General features: G+C 40.5%; 1 protein-coding gene across 11 annotated transcripts in view; it reads right to left on the bottom strand.

Moving 5' to 3' along the window:
- Window positions 1-5716: 5716 nt before the first annotated feature.
- The window catches only part of ptprsa (protein tyrosine phosphatase receptor type Sa), a 230739-nt gene continuing 215891 nt past the window's right edge, over window positions 5717-20564 (bottom strand). For all 11 annotated transcript variants that reach the window (XM_026143598.2, XM_080290100.1, XM_080290099.1 and 8 more), the window contains 7 exons: window positions 19798-20083; window positions 15658-15836; window positions 15187-15313; window positions 14937-15062; window positions 9155-9309; window positions 6444-6579; window positions 5717-6026 (listed from right to left, as the gene is read on the bottom strand). In XM_026143598.2, the coding sequence (XP_025999383.1) occupies window positions 5958-6026; window positions 6444-6579; window positions 9155-9309; window positions 14937-15062; window positions 15187-15313; window positions 15658-15836; window positions 19798-20083 (1078 nt within the window). In that variant the 3' untranslated portion in view covers window positions 5717-5957. The remainder of the gene's footprint in view (window positions 6027-6443; window positions 6580-9154; window positions 9310-14936; window positions 15063-15186; window positions 15314-15657; window positions 15837-19797; window positions 20084-20564) is intronic.

Raw genomic sequence — 20564 nt, 5'->3', positions numbered from 1 at the left:
TTAACAAGACGCATCTGACAGACAGATAACCTCCACAGCCGGTGCAACTCGAGGCCCTCCCTCCCGTTTTTGTGGTTCTTTAGCTTTTTTCGTGGCATGATTGGATTGATTTGTCATTTGCAACAGAAAGAGCTTGGCCACGGGGCTGTGGATAATCCAATTTATCGCTTTGCCATTTATTACAAATTTCTGTGGCTTTTGGGTCCACTGTCACATCGATTCGTTGATTGCTTGCTTAGCTGGGTCCTAATGAGCTGCTGTCTGAATCACTGCATAATCGCCACCCTAATTCACTTCCTTGCCTACCCTCACACTTGGTCTGCTGGCTCGCCACTATTAGAAAGGGATGGACTGCAGCAGCTCTTCCGGCGCACAATTAGTAACATCATCCTTGAAGCGGGTTGTCAATCTGCGTACATTACCATTTAATAAATGACAATGCTTTAGTGGCTGTCACAGGGTGAGATGATGATGCAGCGGCATCTAATTTACAGGTGAATCCAAGATGGCGTGAAGAGCAAAGTCTTAGGAGAGGCAGATTTTTGCCAATTTGAAACACTCTGATAGCTCACAGTTGTAAACTCATTGAAGTTTAGATCTATAGCTCAGTGTAAAAAACCCAACAACCAACACATTTCTAGTTACAGGTGGACACAAAGGAATATATACAAGGCTTAAAATATAAAGTATAAAATTAAAATATAAATACAGTTTATGTATTCTAAATATTTACAGTATCGTTATCTTGAAAAAGTCATTAGAGATTGCTTAAATGCACAAAAAATGCAGATGACTATACACTGTGCATGCTACTGCTTCTGAAATTCATCATATATATAAAATAAAATACACACTACACATGGCATCCTGTAGAATTTGCAACTAATTCACTCCCATTACCTCTGAGATTCGTCATTCCTACTCCTCAGGGAAAAAAAAAGATTAAAAAACAAAAACAAAATGAGAAAAAATGTTGAAAAATGAATCCTAGCTTCCCCCTCATTCCCCAACCTCTTTGTTCTTCCCTTTTTTGTCTCGCTAGAGTTATTGTTACAAATATTTTAGGGATACCGTGCAAATACCAAATAAGCACACGCTGCAATTTGCAGGTTGTAATCTAAAGCAATATCTTTAAGGCAAACACAGTCAGGTCTGGGACCAACACACCCTTTGATTTCCAGAAGCATCACTTCGAGGTTAGCCGATACCCAAAGAGGACAGATTAGAGAGTAAATACCACTAGGTAAGGGTTTACCTCTGCACCAATATCAGCCTGTCTGCATGGCATTTATCAAGCTTGAAGAGGAGCTTAAGGACACACTGGGATGTGTTTGCAGAGAGGCTGGTGGATAAATATAGGAGGAAGCTAATCAAGCCATCTATCAACAAACGATGCGCACCATCTGTGAGTTTCATCACTCGTCCTATAGAACAGATTTTTTTTTCAGTGCAAGTTCCAGTCTGATGTATGATGCGCAAAGTAAGTGCTGATGTACTTCAAGTATCATAGCTAAATAACTCTCACCAGAAATTTGCATATTAACAGATGGGGAAATACTGTAGGCAGACAATCAGACAGGAGGAGAGATATCCATGCTGTAACCAATCTTACCAGCAAGAAACACATGCAAAATGATTTTCAGACAACATTTCTTTAATACAAAGTCAACATATCTACATACACAGTGGCTTTAAACCAATTATTGTTTCAGTTAGAAGTAACAGTTTGAAAGTGATAGCACTTGGCCCTCATACAAAAAAAGTATTTTTCTGAATTTGGGTTGTTTTTTATTTTTTCCAATTTGTCGTACTGTATACGTTCTGTTATTTTGATTAATTGATTAAGTTAGGGTTCATCTTTTGTTATTTCCCCTCTTCCCCTGAAATATTCAACATACTCCTGCAAATTTGGCGGTTTGTTTTCAAAAGCCTAACATCTTCACATTAAGTCAAAAAAAAAAAAACGTAACACATTGCACAAGCTTTGAAAGACTTCCATGGTTTCAGTTTTGGCCTGGGCCCTTTCTCATCAGCCTCACTGAATTCCAGAGTCTTTCATCTTAGGCTTTGAGTTCATTATGAAACATCTCAAGGTTCCCACTGTTCAGAAATGACATGCTGGAAATGTGAATTTGCAGCACGTTTTTGGTTGTCTCAGTCTTTCCTTGGTTGCATCACTCTGCTATCTTTCACTGAGTCCTGATTTCTTTCTGCATCCCAAAATGAAGCATGGTCAAAGACAAAAACAAAAACCAAAGAAAAAAACAGTATGGTTCTGTTCCAGGCTTAAAAAAAATGCACCGGGGAGACAATAAATCAACGTGTCATGTTGGAACTGAACCATGTCTGGCCTTTAGCATAGCTGTATTTGCTCCTCAGCTAATGATATATTTATGGATTAACACCTTGGCATTTTAGGGAGTTAAACAGTTGCACATCTTCTGGGGGTTTTGTGGAAAGTGTTAAGGAATGAAGGATGCCTCCAGCGTTTTTACCGTAGCTGTGGCTTTAAGAATTTACACCTTTGTGATTAATCCTTTGTTTGAGAATTATTTTAAGACAATATTTCTTTTTCAAAAACACCCTTTAGTTGCTCCACTCTGTCTTACACCTAGAATAAGAATGTAACAGGTCCTTGAAATAATGATTGATTAGCAATTCAAATAGTTGACAGAAAGAACTAACCTCCCAGGCTTGGTCAAATTATACCAGCAGATCACTGGTGCTGATTTCGTGCTCTGTTTGAGGCTATAGGTATGAGAACAGAGGCTGGCATGTTTCCCATTTCAACTGCTAGCAGGGGAAATTAAAGTCAGAAGAAAAGTGAGTGGTAATTAAAGACCAGGGAGGAAGGACTGGAGAAGAGAGGTTTCAGAAAGCAGGCTCTACAACCACCAGGATGTGAGAAGGACTTTGATTTTTGTATTTCTGTCCCCACCTAAAGTATGAGATCTTGAAGGTCAAATGATACAAATACATATAATCTATATATTTGTTTATTTACAGGTATACTCTAGATCATAGTGGATATCTAACAAAATGAATGGCCACATTATGTCTGAAAAATTTAAAAAAGAAAAGAGAACTTGAAGAGGATTTTCTTAAACTGCGAGGGTCATAGCCTGACCATGATCATACAAGATACAGTTCGTCAAGTTGGTCCTATATAGGTAAGAAAAAAATCGTCAGTTTTGAAATATTTGATTGATATTTTGTAGATCACTTCATCAACAGTTGCTCAAAAGAAAAAGAAAAAACGACAAAAAAATAAAAAATAGAAATAAAAAATGGCATCTCCTCATCGGCACAGGTTCTACCCTCAGGTAGAAGAGCAATGGTGAGTGGAGGCAGAGGATTCAGGCATAGTGCTTCCCTCAGCTTCCATTAAGAAACACACAAGGTCTCTAAGATTATATATTTATATATATATACGTATATATGTATGTATATATTAAAAAAACCACACACACAAAGAAAAACAAAATGAAATAAAATCATATTTTCAAGCATGAGAACTGACATGTTTAAAAATCAAAAAAGATGATGAGGAGAAACATATAATTCATACTAAGGTTTGGATATATCTTCATATTCTGCATTTAAATATATATGAATGTGTGAGTGCGCAGTACACATGAATGCATACATATATGCGCACAAGCACACAGCCATGTTATACTTAACATTTCTACAGTGAAAAAATAGAATGTCTTTAAACATAATATGAACAGATAAGCTTTTCTCTTTTCCTGCTAATTTTAAAAAATGATACAACATCTGTTAGAAAACTAAACTGAAAAAAACAAAACAACCAAAAACATAATAAAAAGTCAACTATGTAGTGTAAAATAAGTCGTCATAATACAACATTAATGTTTTCGTAATGTTACAATAACAATAAGGCTTTTTTGGAAATAAGAAAAGATTACACACAGTTCTGTCCATCGCTCCGGCTTTTGTGCACACCCACCGGAAACCTGCGCGGGATCCGTAACGCTCGCGTATACCGAAATGAAAACCCGGTGATCTCAAAAGCTTGATTTTTCTTTTTAAATCACAACATACACTAGTGTGTCGACCTGCAGTTGTTCGGGGAGAGTAGGGAGGGGTTGGTGGGGGTAATACGTTTAAAGTTAATCTTTTTTTCGTTTGGGGATGTGCAAGTAACTTGTACTGGAGAGTTTCAGGAACGCGTCACAGCGTCGAGATCCATCATGGCTCCTTGGTCTGGCTGTGTCACCCACAGAGACATCACCTTGAAAACGGAGGGCAAATACCAAAGCATCTGTTTTTTTTTGTTTTTTTTGTTTAAATGTATCCACCTGTCACCAAAACACACAAACAGTGGAACTAAAGGCCAATTTTTCAACCACATTAATGTGCAGCTTGGTAACTGCAGCAGGCCTTTGCCACTTGAGCGTCTTATACAATGATATAGATGATTATAGAGGAGGCTGGGCGAGAGGGAGGGGAAAAGGAGGCGTGGACGATGACGTCAAGTGGATGCGCTTTCAGTCATGCCAGTTATCAGAGATGGCATCTTTGATTCATCAGTTTCCTCTCCTTCCAAAGTCACACGTACAGCGTACACGAGATAAGCAGCATGTTTGGTTTTGACAGAAAATCATAATAATAAAAAAAAAACGAGAAAAACGAGATAATTCCTCATTAGACAAAGTTCTGGAGGATGACGATGAGCATTGGTCACTGTACACAAAGAGAGCCCTCACTTTTGCGGCAATCCTTGTTTGGTTGTTCCATTTTTGTTCCAAAGCTTTCCCCCCCCACCAGGTTTATCTCTTGTTCAAAACCGTGGATGTTGAAACCGCAGCCCCACAATGTAGTGGTTCCAAAGACAGGAGCGATTGTTAAAAAACAGAAGAAAGAAAGAAAAATCACGGGACACGGCTGCCGCTTGTCTCACCTTGGCTGCACGCAAGACGACGCGGCGGAAGCTTCGTGCAGCAGGCGAGACTTTTATCCGGTGACTGATCTTTGCACTGTTAATATACTGGCGTGGTGCAACATTCCTGCGATTACCTGGCTGAGGATACTGATTTCACACGAATTCACAACTGATGCAATTAGCACATTCTAAGAAATGTGTCGCTGTTTTCATCCTCACAACTGTAAGAAAACCAAAAAGTGTCTTCTTTTAGCTCTTAGTGCTCGAGAAGAAGTCGCTTTAATAGTCGAGTGTTATCCCACACAAAATACTGTAAAAACTTTAGGTTTTCTTGAAGGATTTGGTGCCGAATGTGAGTGAACTTGTCCTTTTCTGTTTATTTTGTTTCACTTTTTTTGTATAGCTTGATAAATCTTTTATGCAGGCAACCAGTTTCTTCATTTCTCACAATATTACTCACACACTGTGTTGATGGAAATACTTGAACCCCTTTTACACCCGAGCATATCAAAAAACAAGATAGTCACCAAGTCTTGGCTACATCCATCTGCTTCTCAGTGTTTTTTAGATTTTTATTTGTATTTTTTTTGCCTTCCTTTTCCTTCGTCATCTGTCGCTTGTTACTGTTGTGTCACGAAGATATTTTTTGAGAAGAGAAACGTCCACGAATGTTTACAATGTCCTCCACATTGAAACACTTGAGGTAAGGTAAGCAGTCTGACACTTTGATCAAAACCCGCCCCACATCTTGAGCCACAGCATCTGGTTCCTCCCCTGCCGAGGATCTTCTTTTCTTGAGATGATGGACAATTTTCTTGTGTTTCCTTGTGGCATATTTGAAAAGTCAAATTGGACTCTGAACTGGTTGGACCGGGTGTTGTCTTAAAAAAAAAAAAATCTAGGAGATCCTGGTTGATGTGGCTGAATTGGCGGTGGCGATGTGGTTGTTTGCTGTCGTTTTAAATTTTAGTTCCTATGGCTCAAGAGGCTGTTGAGGTGGGGGTGGGGGGGCAACAGGATTCAGAGGAGGGGGAGGGGGGGAGATGGCTTTTTACGTTGCATAGTGATCAAAGCTTCCTAAGTACTCCAGAGCTGCGTGATAGCAGAATTGATACTCATCCTGTGGAGGGAAAAAAACAGACAGACGCATAACAAATTGCATTAGAACACCTCCCCAGGAGTTTAATGACATGAGAGATTACAATTTTCAGACAATTTCAACTTGCAGTAAATTTCGCAATTTGCTGAGGCAGCGCATGTCCTGACAAGATCATTCTATAGATCCTATACCTAAGTAGAAAGCCTAGATTGGCATGAGCAAAAATCTTTTGCTAAATACAAAAACTTGATTTTGCATTTACCCATTTTCACACAGGAAGACCAGAAAACCAATAATAGACCTTATGGGGGTGAAGACACCCACCCAAAAGTGGTTTAATAGAGCGTTGCTAACTTATTGGTGGTCTTTTAAAATTCCATAAGTCTATCCAAATAAGGAGCAGTGTATGTTATTGTGTGTGACTCTGTGATTTCTCACCTCAGTTTGGACCATAGCTGGCCTCTGTGTTCGGAGCATCTTCACCGTTTGGAAGATATCAACCACACCTTCATAACGCATCCTTTCCAGGACGATGCTAAGGGTGATAAAGACTCCGGTCCTGCCCACGCCAGCACTGCAAACACAAAAAGAGAAAAAAGTGTATTCAGAAAGATGTAAAGCACGCCCTGTGCACACAGCGAGTGAATGGTGCCTTTGTAAATTGCGCCTTTCTTTCGTGTCGCATGCAGCATTTTGTGGGGGACAGTGACTGCAAAGATCTAAAAATACTTTGCACACTGGAAGCTCTAACCACTTAGAGGAAGCAAACTTCCACAGCTGGACATTCTGCTCCACGGTAAAACACCAGTGACACTAGCAAAGGAGGCAATTTGCATGTGAGAACCTCGTGAATCCACTTACATATTGTGGCCACATTCTTGTCTAACACACACACACACACACACACACACACACACACACACACACACACACACACACACACACACACACACACACACACACACACACACACAAGCCCAAGGACACATAGGCGCACATTTCAAGTCGCACACAAGCGACCAAGCAAACATTTTGTCTCATTAAGTCCCTCCTCCCATGTGTCGAAAAACTCAGCCTTCTGCTGCTCTCCAGAAATACAGCCCGAGTCTTAACTCAGATCCTGAAATACTTGAGAGCTGCCTCTCTAAGCTGCTTTGCTGTGAAATGACTTCCACTTCACCAATGGAACAATAATTGATATGACAACAGATTTATTTGGGCTTCTTCCAGCCTCTGATGCTATTTTGTCTGAATGGAGAGTGGAAGTGACGGCTGCTGGGAGACACTTTTTTGACTTGTGCGTGAGTTTGTTGACAAGTTTGCGTGTGTCTGCTGGAGGAAAACGGCGCACTTGAGACAAAAGATGACTTGGTATTGTTTGACGCCATTAAATGAAAAAAGAAACAGGAGCCTAATCACCCCCACACTGCAGTATCTCTCAGCCCACCCAAAGCCTCTTCATGGGAGTCAGTCACAGACTGTCACATGGGCTCTTAAACTCACTCAGAGCTCCCCCCTCTCTCTCTTTCTCTCTCACTCTCTTTCAACCTCTCCCACTCCCCAGGAAGATCGACTCTCCAAATCTGAAGGCTCGCCGAGCCACTGCAGACTGAGAGGATTTGGTGTCCCCATTCACAGGAAGTAATCAGGCAATTAATGACAAAAAGCATGTGGGTCTATTAGATAGACGCCGAGGAGGAAGGGAGAAGAATAAAAGAAAAGAGGTGCAGGAGAATGGATGGGCCGAGAGGAAGCGAGAGAGAGCGAGGATTAAGAAACAGACAGGCAGTTGACGAACGGGGTAGGCGGGTGACAGAAGACGAAAGAGTAAGAGAAAAGGAAGCTATAAGCTCTACTCTCGGAAACGACTAAGCCTGAAGGAGGAGGGATGGAGAAAGTTGAGAGGGCTACAATGATTAGATGGGAAAGGAGGTAGCTAGAGTCCCGACAGATAATGCAGCCAACAACTATTACTACTCAACTACTCGAGATACACATCGGTGCAAAATGATTCCCTGATTAATATCATCGAACTCTAATGACATAAAACACTTTGCTGTGTTTACTCGCGCGCACGCCTCAAAATCAGGACCGCATTTGATGAGATGCATCACTTATTTAGGCGCTAAATGCAGCCTCTGTCTGCTTTCTTGTGCATTACTCCAGTCCTGCAATAACCAGGCCTTTCACTTTAAGGACAGCACTCCCATAAAGGCTTCACAGAGGGGTAGAATAACTCAGTCTTAGTGGTGCTAGCCTGACACAAGTCCGAGACAACTCCCAGAGGGTCATTTGATGGCTGGTGACATCATTGCTTTTTAATCCAAAGGACGTTATGCTACATTCGATGATGTCATGGCGCCTCTGCAGTAGAAATGTGGCGCAAAAGTGACACCTATTCTGCTCCAAAGGTAAAGTATTTTTAAGAGACAGCAAGGGAATTATTAGTGTTCGCCCATTTGTATCCTTGGAGCTGAATGCCAATCAAACGTTTAAAAAAAGTGTGTCGGAGATCATATACGAGACATACATTCCGTCTTTGCTTGTCTCGCAGCGTATACAGAACCAAAGCCGTGAAGATTGTCCTCATTTGGCTACTGAGAATAACAAGTCATTCAGACGGATCCCACTCAGGGTTATGAATATTAATAATCTGACGTTCTGCTGGTGACCACTACCAAATATCAATTACTACCTGTAATACAGCATCTCGAGTTAATGGTGAAAGTTACCTTGGAAACTACACCGGAGGTGATAAAAATGCACCACGCAGTGATCGTAAAACCCCCAAAAGAATGGCTGTATCATTTCATATGTCTTCTCCTTGCAAATGCCAAGCCACATCTGAGGCTTATCAATTATGAAAGAGAAGGGCCCGTGGAGGTGCTGAGGTAGTGCACTGCGCTTGGCAAAGAGGAGAAGAGGGATGTTGTTAGAGCTGCGCCTTAGGAGGAGCTCTGCTGCAAAACAATAACCATCTTAAGAAGAGATTTAATCTCGTCTTGAGACTTATATCGCTTTCAAGAAGAGAAGAATGTCTTTAGAGACCGGTTTGAGGCAAAGCAGGTGACAAGTCATCTCCTTTTAGGAAAACAATTATTAATATAAAATAAAATATACAAGCCATATAATGCACATGACAACATTACCTGCAGTGGACAGAGATTGGGCCATCCTGCCCAAACTGCTCCTTGGTTTTATGCACCTGGCCAATAAAATCAATGAATCCTTCCCCCGATTTGGGCACGCCTTGCTCTGGCCAATCAGTAAACTGGAACTGCCTTACTGTTCTGGATTGGCCATCCTGCAAAACAGAGAGAAAATGAGGTGAGTAGCAAAGATACATTTAAGGTTATCTTAAATGGCGACAGTTCCCACCAACAATTCCACAGTATCAGTATCCTTCCACCAACTCTATGCAGAATAAATGCACTACTAATAGAAGGATCCCCTGTTGGTTGTATGCAAGCATGTTTCTGCTTTGTCTCTCCATCTGAATTGAGGGTCTAGACAAAGGTTGTCACTTGCTAGAGATTGAAATCGATTTGACTTGAATTTGTAAAGCCTTGTTTTTGTCGTTCTCTTGTCGCATAGGTTCAATAAGAGATAAATGCAAGAACATTTGTTCACACGTGTGGCTGAGAAAAGTGATTCTGACAGAACTAAAAGTTTAAGACGGGCATCCATAATCAGTGTGACCAATCCAGCAGGGAACCAAATGTGAAATATGGTTACAATCTTCCCTTCTCTCTCTTTTTGAGTTATTGTGCTGAATAATGGCTAGAAAAGTGTTTTTGCAGAACATTTTGATACTGGAGTAAAATTGTGACCTTTTTGGATATAAAATGTCATCATTTTATCATTTTATTCTATTAGACAGCAGCTTGAAATGTTGTCATTATTAGCGTATGAATTTTTAAGCTATGGCTGAGAGAGGTCACAGTGACCTTGGGTCCTGGTGAACATTAAAGACAAACTTGAAGAAAATCCCTTAAGGCATTTCTGAGATATTGCATTCTTGAGAAAAAAGGACAAAGTTATGTACATCCACACAGAGGACAAACTGAAAGCAAAAAACGCCTTCGCACTAATTAAATATGCACTTTTTTTCTGTATAAGACTAAACCTGCTGATACAGTGACACACATACTGCTCACAACATAGGGACAGTGTGTCCTCTCTTACTCAAACCCAACTGTTTCCATTTTCTTCCCTATTGTGTTCACAGCGCGCAGTCGTGTGTGTGTGTCACAAAAAGGTCCTAGTTATAGCTAATCAATAGTGCATCTGCCATGACAAGCGTCTTCTCCTAGACACCAAGTTGAATAAGATAATCCTGAGATGCGATCAATAGAGCAACGTGATGGATGAGCACGGAGAGGGAGGGAGGAGGGATGTAAGAAGTAAGAAGGACTTATGGAAAAGAAGGCGGGATTGGAGGATGAAAATTGGAAACAAAAACCCTGACACAATGACGTGCATGTTCGAAAAATGTCAACCTTGACAACTTAATCTTTTATTGATTCTTACAACCTTGTTGTAATGGTGAGGCAACTACATTTGCTTCAACTGCAGTGCAAACAAACGCATTTGAATAGTTTTTTTATCCAATGAAGTGGCATCGCAGGAGGAGAACGGACAGGATCTGCTTTATTATGAGAGAGCTGATTATCCACTCTGAGAATGCACAGTCGATAGTCGTGTCCTTGTAAAGAAACTTCTTTTGATGTTGTCTCAGAGACAGCACATTGCTCGAGAAAGCCGGCGAGCAGACGAGCATTTTCGCAGAGACAAGCTCTCCGCTTGATGCCACCAGTAATTAAGACAACCAGGTGTTCATTTCTCCAGTTGTTTCTCACTTCTCAGCACAGCAGACCTCAGCTTGGATATGAAGTGTCATTCTCGCACATTCTCTATAGATTTTTTCACACACATGGCGGAAGCACAACTGGTTGAGTACTCAGTTGGCAAGTAAACAATTTATTGTTTTTGAAAATCCTGCTATTAGCTGCTAACGATATTTGATTCTAAAATTTGTTTGGAGTAAATTTGACATTTGAAGTTTGTTACAAATGTTAAAAGAGACAAATTCTCAATTATGTTATTGGGGAAAAGAATAACATTGCAATAACATCTTCATCTGAGTAAATTAAAAGTGTCAGTCAGTAGTTAGCTTCAAGCTAACAGTCAGTGCACATGTACAGTGTTTAACCAGTTTATTAGGTCACCACCCAGTGTAAGCTTTATACCACAGCTGCCCTAAATTAACCTTATTGGTAATTACAAATCATTTGTATGTTTCTGTAATGGTTAATCCACCAGTAATCATTGTTTTTTTATGCTAAAATCTAATTATCATTGTTATCCACCAATTTTAAATTTACTGATTAAAAAAAAAAAGCTGAAAAATAATAAAAAACATGATTATTTTTTGATAAAGATGGCAAATTATTTACTTGCAGAAAAATGCCTGATTAATTTCTGATGTCTCAGCAAAGTCCACTCAAATTTGGGGTATAAAAATGCTAATTCGGTTTATATATATATATATATATATATATATATATATATATATATATATATATATATATATTAATATATATATATATATATTAATGAAAATAGCATTTTTACTTTTAAAGACATTATTGAAATTTTCCCCAATATTGTTGAAGAAACTGCAGTATGGTGTATGTAAAGAACAAGATGCAATGAAGACATGCAACATGCTTCATGTCATAAATGACAAAAATCATACTGAGCAGAATTCATGGTAAATGTCAAATGTGTTGAAGTAAACAAGTACCTGAGGGTCTCTAACCATCATGGATGGGAGCTGTCTTACATTCTTACTGATTTATTCTGATTTTTGCCAAGAGCTAACCATCCCCCCGTTCAGACGGTGACTCTATGCTGAACATATATACTTTACGTTGTTACTATATGTCAAAGGATTTAAATAATCTGCCTATTGTCACATGGGACTATACGTGCTGCTGATGTGAGTCTGCATCGCTGCTGCCAAGGGGTACTCTTGTACATTTATTGTGCTTGACAAATACAGTGATTTAGAATCTAATAAGTTAGGCCCCGTATACAAGCTCTCTTTGTAAAACACCTCATGTCTCTTTCCCTGTTTTATGACGCATTGCATGTTTTCTTTCTTGTGTTGCCTTTGTTTTTCCATCTCAAAAACATTTAGCCTCAGCAGGGGGATTAAAAATGAAAGAGGGGCAAAGACAACAACACAATAAACTAAGCACGCGAAAGAAAGAAGGGGGGGTGGGGGGGTGGGGGTGGGGAGCAAAATTTAACACACAACCTGAGGGCCCACGCGCCGTGTCAAATTGTGTGATTAAATACGTGACTGGCTCGCTAGATGTGAGTGTTGAAGCGTGGAGTCTATGCTATTACTGCGCAGAGGCATGCGAGAGAAACACACACAGCTGTGTGCACACACACACACAGTCATACATATACAAAACAGACAAACATGTACATGTGATCTGTGCAATAGCAGGGTAAGCCCAGGTCACAGACACTTTTAAGTGCATACACAATCAGCAAGATCGACGCACATGCGCGGCCTGAAAGCACAGACCGGACTATCACCTGCTCCATCTCTCCGCTTTGTCTTCTTAACTGTGTGATAAGCTTTGACTGCCTGTTTGCTAACACTGTTTGCTTTGATGATTGAGTCCCCTTGGACAATCCTCGAAAAGAAAAGCAGCACTGACCAGACCTCGGGGCATCGTGTTTGCATGCACGTTAGAGCAATCTCATACTTTATATGCATTCATATCTTCTTACTAAAACGATGGTAGCGCATGTATGCATATGTACAGTGTTGGGGAGTAACGGAATACATGTACCGCCGTTACGTATTTAGAATACAAAATATGAGTAACTGTATTCCGTTACAGTTACCGTTTAAAAAGGTGGTATTCAGAATACAGTTACTTTGTTGAAATAAATGGATTACACTGCGGTACTTTCCTGTTTCATTTTGTCGCGGGTCAGGACTGTTTGGGTTTTGTTTGACAGCTACGTTCTGTTGTTCCAGGCGGCAGCGTTACGGTTGCCATGGTTACAGGGCGACGCTCTCTCTCTCTTTCTGCGACTGTGTGTTTCCTGGGTGAGAGAGCGCCTTTTTGTTGTTGTTGTTGTGCTAAGCTAACAGGCAGAATGCTACAAGCATAGCTCTAAAGAATGTAGCATCATGTTCAGTGTAGTCCGTGCTGCAGGGAGAATGCACTGCCATACACGTTATGTGTCTGTGAGCGCGAGGAGGGAGAAAAAGGCGAGTGGAAAGGTACGAGTTGTCGTCGAGGAAAAACGGGAGCTGGAAACATGTAAATATAATAATAACCACTGCAGCCAAGAAGAGTGCCTGACGAGCCCAGCTGTAAGTAAGCTATTAAGACTCGACTGTACACCGTGTTCGTGTTTTCCTCCGAAAACAATAAGTTCCGTTGGAGCAGTCTTTCAACGCCTCTCTTTGTCTCTCGCAAGAAAAATTGACCCACACAACAAAGTAAAGCTATTTTTCGGCTATGAGCCGACAGGGACCCCGCCGTATTAGTCAGAGGTCCCTTTACTACAGTTCGGAGTCGCGGACCTTCAGTAATAGTAATAAATCACACAGCAATAGTACATTCACGTTGTTGTAAAAAGCACGATAATATATTAAGTAATCCAAAGTATTCAGAATACGTTACTGTCATTGAGTAACGTAACGGAATACGTTACAGAATACATTTTGGGGCATGTATTCTGTATTCTGTAACGGAATACATTTTAAAAGTAACCTTCCCAACACTGCATATGTATCTGTGTGTATTCAAGCTACTCCGAAACGACTGGGTCAATCTTACCGAAACTGTGCACGAACATCGTCACACTCACAGCGATAACCTCTACAGTTTTGTTCCACTCACTAAATATGGGATGAAGAATTAGAAAAAGCAGGCCCGGCTAGTGTGTTTAATCTATCAGAGCCTTTGGAAGATGATATCTGAACTTATGCGCATGAACTAATAGAAATATACAGAGGAAAGGAGATCGGCATGAGCCTTTTCATGAGTGCATGTGTGCGCCTTAATTGCTTTAATACCAACAGGATGATGCCTTGGAAATCAGTGGGTATATCAGCCGAGACGGGAGATTTTCATCTCTCTGCTAGATTTCTACTGTTGCTCCTTTGAACTGTCTGACCTAATTTGACCAAAAAAGAAATGTTATCGGAGGTAAAGAGATAACTACAAAAGAGCAGAGTAGCTTCTTAACAGTTCAGGGTGAGAAAAGTCAGTTCAGTAGTGAAACACTGTATGGAAATCTATCTCACAATAGAAACAGAAAAAAACTCTTTTAAGGAAGGTTTTTGGGATAAATATGACGAGACTGCGATGTTTTTCTGTTTACGTGGCCTAGTTTTACTCAACTTGCTTAATCTTCGACATTTCCAACACCTCAGTGAGTTGTTGATGGCGCATCTGTCCAAATTATAACATCTTTTTTTTTTTTTACTCTTATACTTTTAGTCTTTTGAGGAGGCTAAAAATGCGTCATTGGCGCACAACTTCTGATGAACAAAAGCATAAAGAAGAAGACTGGAAAAAGTCCCTCTTGCGCTTTGATACAAAGAAACTGCAGCTGAATATCTATTGAATGCTGACAGCAATTTAGTACAAAGTTTTCTTTTAAGGTGTGATGGGCAGATTTCAGATTTACGCCCCAGCGTCAACAACAAAAGCCGCTGAACAGAAAAAATACAACATGTAGGCTACAGTGTGGAAACATGTACAGGCTCTGTGTTTATGTAGGCTTTTCAAGGGTGTAATGTATTGTATTTATATATTTTGCATTCATTGGAAAATTTCACATCTTGTGCCCTATTTAACCCTCCCAAACCGCCAAAGGACCCCCTCTTACCCTGGCGTCTGTGACCTTGAACTCTCGGAGGATGTACTGAGGCATGTTATACTCTGCCATGGGGTCTACCACAAAGTACTGATACCTGGCAGAGCGCTCTGCAGGCCAGTACTGGTGACATTTTTCCTGTTTGAAAAAAAATAGTGATGATTTTTAGTGGAATTTTTTATGGCGTTTTACATTTTGATTTTAAATTATTTTAATTTTTAAGCAAAAAGAGACAGATAAATAACATAAATCAGCGTCGTACCCGTCCCATCTCTCTAAGTTTGGTCAACATGACTACAATAGTGGAGTTGTTCTCCCAGAGCATTCTCCAGAAGTCTTCTGTAGTCTCCGCCAGAGGGCCCTGCGTGGCAATGTAGGCTTTCTGTTGCCTGTTTAAACAGTAAAGTCACACCATGTTTACTTGAGTAATTAACTGTAAACACCACTGATGCAAATTCAGAGGGGGAAAAACAAAATCAACCGTATGACACAAACTTGTGGACGATAAGTAAACTTGATGATTGCTTTTACATAATAATACACACGATTACATGACTGCTATGAGGAAAAAATACAAAAATAGAATGAATATTTCTCTCATTTTCTTTATTCCATGTAATATATGTCTCTGATCAATCAAGATGTTTCTTTGCAGTAGAAATAAACACATGAATAAATAAGCAGTTACTTCACTCATGCTGGCGTGCTTTTCTGCCATCTCAACTCTTCCTACCTGTATCCATCAATAAAGCTGGCATTGATGTAGTCAGATCCTTCCAGGCCTCTGATTGGCTGCAGGCAAACACGAGTGGTCTCGTAGGGCATGATGTTAACCAGCCGATTTTTGAACTTGTTGCAGGGAAGGTTGGCACTGATGAAGCGCGACGTGTGGGCTTTGGAGTTGGCCAAACGCTGTTGGGGGAAGACAAAGGGATAGTTTAACATACCAGAAGATAAGCAATAACAATAACAGTACAGACTAAGGTAAAAATATAGTATAGTGTTAAAAAAAAAAGAGACATTTAGTAAGACTGCAATGAATGATGCAGAGGAGGAGAATAAAGATTAAAAGCAGAGAAATGTGAGAAGATTGCACTGCAGAGGAAAGAAGTAAAAGAAAAAGGAAGAGCAGGAGAGGATGAAGAAGACAGGTGCAAGATAGCTAGAAAGTGGAGAATATCAATTGCAGAAAGTAATAAAGAAGACCTAATCTAATCTGATCTGTCACCCACGATGCCACAGCTTCAAAGGACATTGTTTATCAGGAATATATTTATCAGAAAGCAATTCAAAACTTTATTCCCGTTTGCAACTTGTGAGGTCCTGGAGGGTCAGATAAAATGACGGAAAATACGTTACACACCCAGACTAACAAGCCTCTGGATCAAGCCTGTATGAAACAGAAAACTTGCCTAAAAGTGGGTCAGTCGCAGCTTTGATAATGGCAGTGTGCATAAAACATAGACTCACATAGGGATGCTCAGAAAGACAAACACACACGCACGCTGCATAATGATCAAAATGAAAATGCCGTACTGCTACATCATCACCGTCATAAGGATCTCAGCGCGAGTTTGTGGGTCAGCAAGTCCTATGATCTCCTCCTTTTGGCTTCGACGTCTAAATAAAGAATATGTGTGTGTGTGTTCTTGCTCGTTAGCAAGCAAATAGAAGATACCCTTGTCAGATGGTTTAGGACCCCTTTCAGACAGAACGCACGGCGCGCTGAAAACACCAGCAGCATCACAAGAAATGAGAACGAGACAAGAGATGAGCTGCAACTGACCCCGGTGAAAAAGAAGGCGGGATGTGAATATATTTTCTAGATTTTCCAGCTCCCAATACTTGTCAAAATACAAAAAGTCAGTGTGTTCATGCTTTTATGTGTGCGCAAACCAGGTCTAACTTTCCATTTTCTCTTCCAATTAGAGTATTCTCGGTCTCTCTTTCTCTTTCCCCCCTCGTATAGCACCAGCAGCTCTCTATCAGTGGCTTCTTGGAGTCCATCCAGTGTTTGCCTCCTCCTCCTCCCATGCCTTTATCCCTTGCTACTGTCTTGCTTTTGATCTGTGTTTCACAGAGGCACCTGGAAAGGCTTAAGGTGGCCTGGCAGTGCTAAAGAGGCCCTCAGCTACACCACAGAGGGTGAAGGGAACTGCGCCAGACCTGGCAGCCTCAATCTCTTCACCTCATACTAGCTCCTTCCCATTTATAGTACAGCATATCTGGTCAGTTTTCATTCCATTTGGCATGTTGCACCGAAACATATATTTGGTTATGTATCAGAAACTAGAGCTTAAAGAAGCACTGTGACCAAAAACGCAGTAGGACCATCCCCAGTAGGCTTCCCTGGACATAACCAAATCTAAGTGGGAAGTCAGAACCCTGTAATAGAAAATACAAGGGTCTGAGAATATTAAATACCATCTGGCATTTCTATAAATCTATAGTAAAGTATTCTGAATATCACTACAGATTTACACATATTTATTCTTTTTAGTACATTTACTATCTATTAGATCATAGGTTTTCGGTTTATTTCTAGTAAATACTATCTTTCCAATTGTGTACTTCTTTAATTATTAATTATGCATTGCCATGCAAAGCCTTGTGAGAGTTTTGTATATGTATAGAACTGTTTCTATATAACTCGAGAAGATTTTTGTATTTTTGTTTGGACTTGGATCCCAATTTAAACAGCTGAATCCCAACTCATACTTGCTTCTATTTAAATTGAAATTTATCCCAGCAGCTCAGTAGCATTTTGTTGTGTGTGTATGTTGTAATCCACATACTGTTGCAAAATACGTTCTACAAGCATGCTATGTGCATAAATCTCCATAAAAATGCACATACTGTGAGCAAGAAAGCATTTTTGTCTGACTACTTCATGACAAAATTATCTTCAGGGATTCCCAACAGTTATGGCTTAACTCTGCGTGACTATGTATCCTACCTGAGAATGACAGTGCCCTCCCACTCTCGCCTATAGTGCAGTATTCTGTCAAATCACTTCCTTACTGCCAACTTAGTATACACTCGTCCCTTTGTTCATTAGCCAAACGTTCCTCCCTCCGCTTGCCTCACCTTCCACCTCCATTTGTCATCATCAAGTATTAATTACTTAGCTCAACCACCCCTTTTCTCACACGCCTACCCCCTCTGTACTGACAGCAGGGTGGATGTTATTAATCCCCGTTCGACTCCTGATGCCAGCTCAGCATTATTTCCCGATACAGATGGCAGTGGAGTTTCCGTCACTGTTGTGCACCAGTGAGAAGACACCCCCCAAAAAAAGACTAATCGCACTGGCACTGTTGTTGTTTCTTGGTAGGGAGGCTGCGTTGATGAAAAGCGATGACGAATGATTCAAGAATCTGTGTGCGTAATCCAAGGTCAGCAGATGCTAACTGGTGTGCCAAAGTTGAGGTGACTTTACTTTATGGACGGGTGACAAATTATAGGATAAGCCCCCCAACTCAATTAACTGGCAGTGACTCTACAAGTAGCATTCTTCCAAAAGATATGTGATGTTTGATGGTGGTGATGGAGAGCACTTTCTAATATGCCACGATGTCTCATAGATGGTCAGCTAGATTGATGCCCGGTGGCTGTGACGAATTGCAACGGCTGTATAAAGGAAAAAGTACACGATGCCAGCTAATATCCCCCCGCTGTAGCAGTCGCCCAGTCTCCCCATCGCAGGATTCAAGGGTTTATGTTTTTCCTTTAATAAGTCACCCCTCTGTACGTAAACACTATGCTTTGCTGTCTTTCTCACCTACTGCTTTTTCATTAATTTTTTCTTTCTTAAAACCGAAAATCCGTGCTGCTCTGAGCCAAAAAATCCTTTGTCTTGCCCCTGCTAGATTAAACCCAATTTCTTAGCCTAAGCATATTATTGCAAAATCCTCAAAAATGAACAATGTGGCCCAACAGCAAAGGGCTTCTTATTTCTCTTTTCTAGCTCTGGAAAAAAAAATACTACACCTCAATAGCATTGTGTACCTAAATGATGAAACGTTTTAAGTGAAGCACAAGAAAGTAAAGGAAATTTGTTTTTTAGTCACCTGTTACTTGGATAGCATCCGTAAAAAACTGACAAATAGCTGCCATTCAAATAAGGCAGTTTAAATATACCTTCTACAGTGATGCTACACTGTATAAACTGCATCTTCACTCAACTAAAATGTTATTCTTTCAGTCCCCCCACCCACCCAGGCAGTGACAGCAACCATCCAATTTGTCTCTTTCCTAGTCTCCTAATTTAGTTTCACAGCTTCTTGTCAGAAACACAGATGCTGATAGTTAAGAACCACTGAAAAAACACCAAAACAAAACAAAAAAACCCCAAATCAAAATACAAAGAAACGTATTATCACAAAGCAAAGAGCAATGACTGAAACCAAAAATTAAGCACACTGCAAATAATGATGAAGAAAAATATGAAAAGCAATGAAATTGGATTTGCATCCAGAATAACTGCTGGGAAGATAAAGCTGGCAGCTAGGCTTATTTAAAAGGCTTACAGTGGCTTAAAACAAGGTGTCAGAAAAACATACCGGTGCCGTCTTCATTATTTAGTTATGATAAGGACTACAGAGAGGAAAGTTAATGTAGACATTGATCTGTGGCTGCTCGTTATTTCCCACTGTCTTGGCAGGTGACTCTGAGGAAAAACTCCAAGCAGGCTCCCTGATAATTTGCATGTCTGACCCCAGCAGAAGTTAAAGTTGATCGGTATATGTAGTTAGGGCTCATTAATAAAGAAACAACAACAACAAAGCAAGGTGTAAAACCCTCTAATTCCAGTGCATAGTGCACTTAAAATGGTCAGAAGGTTATTAAGGTTTTATAGGTTTATTTCCTATACCTTGAACTCCAGCTCCATGCCAGTGACGTGCTCACCGCTCTCCACCTGTGCAAGCTTCTGGATGTAAGAATACAGGCTCCGGGCAGCCACCTCAGTGTTTCCGCAGGCCACCGCCTCCAGCAGTGCGTCATGAATGAAGCTGTACTGGTCTTCGGTCTGCACCATGTAATTCCGCTGCGATCGCATAAGTGTCACATGGCCGTAAATGTCGACCGTCTTCTCGTGCTTGATCCGCTCCAGCATGGCGTCGATGACGATGAAGCAGCCCGTCCGGCCTACGCCCGCACTGGAGTAAAAAAAAAAAAAAAAAAGATACAAAATTACTTTGTGTTTTGGCATTGAATATTTTCAGTGTAATTCACTGTGCCATTATAATGTTTTATATACAGCAAGTCCTGTAAGCTCTGTTGTGAAGTCACACTTTGCATAATTGAATAGGAAGACGCAAAGAGAGAGATGTTATGAAAGCTAAGAGAGGAAATAAATAAACAATAAAGGAAAATGACAAATAGAACAACAGGAGGACAGTGATGGAGACTAGGTGAAGCAAGCCGTCAAATTTCAATTTTATTGTGTAGTGCTTTGGACTCACTGAAGTCTTCTTATCTTGACAAAAAGGAAGGTTTCAATTTGAATAAGCCATCTGAGAAATACCACACGTAAAAGGAGGAAGAGCTAAGGAGTGAAATGGGAGACGCAAAGGAGATGGGAAGGGATTACTTTTGAGGCTTTTTGACAGAAAGAGATAAAAAGAAAAAGGTGGAGAG

The sequence above is a fragment of the Astatotilapia calliptera genome, chromosome 15 (genome assembly GCF_964374335.1).
Source record: "Astatotilapia calliptera chromosome 15, fAstCal68.1, whole genome shotgun sequence".
Taxonomy (NCBI): domain Eukaryota; kingdom Metazoa; phylum Chordata; class Actinopteri; order Cichliformes; family Cichlidae; genus Astatotilapia; species Astatotilapia calliptera.
This window is presented reverse-complemented; position numbering and strand designations above follow the sequence as displayed.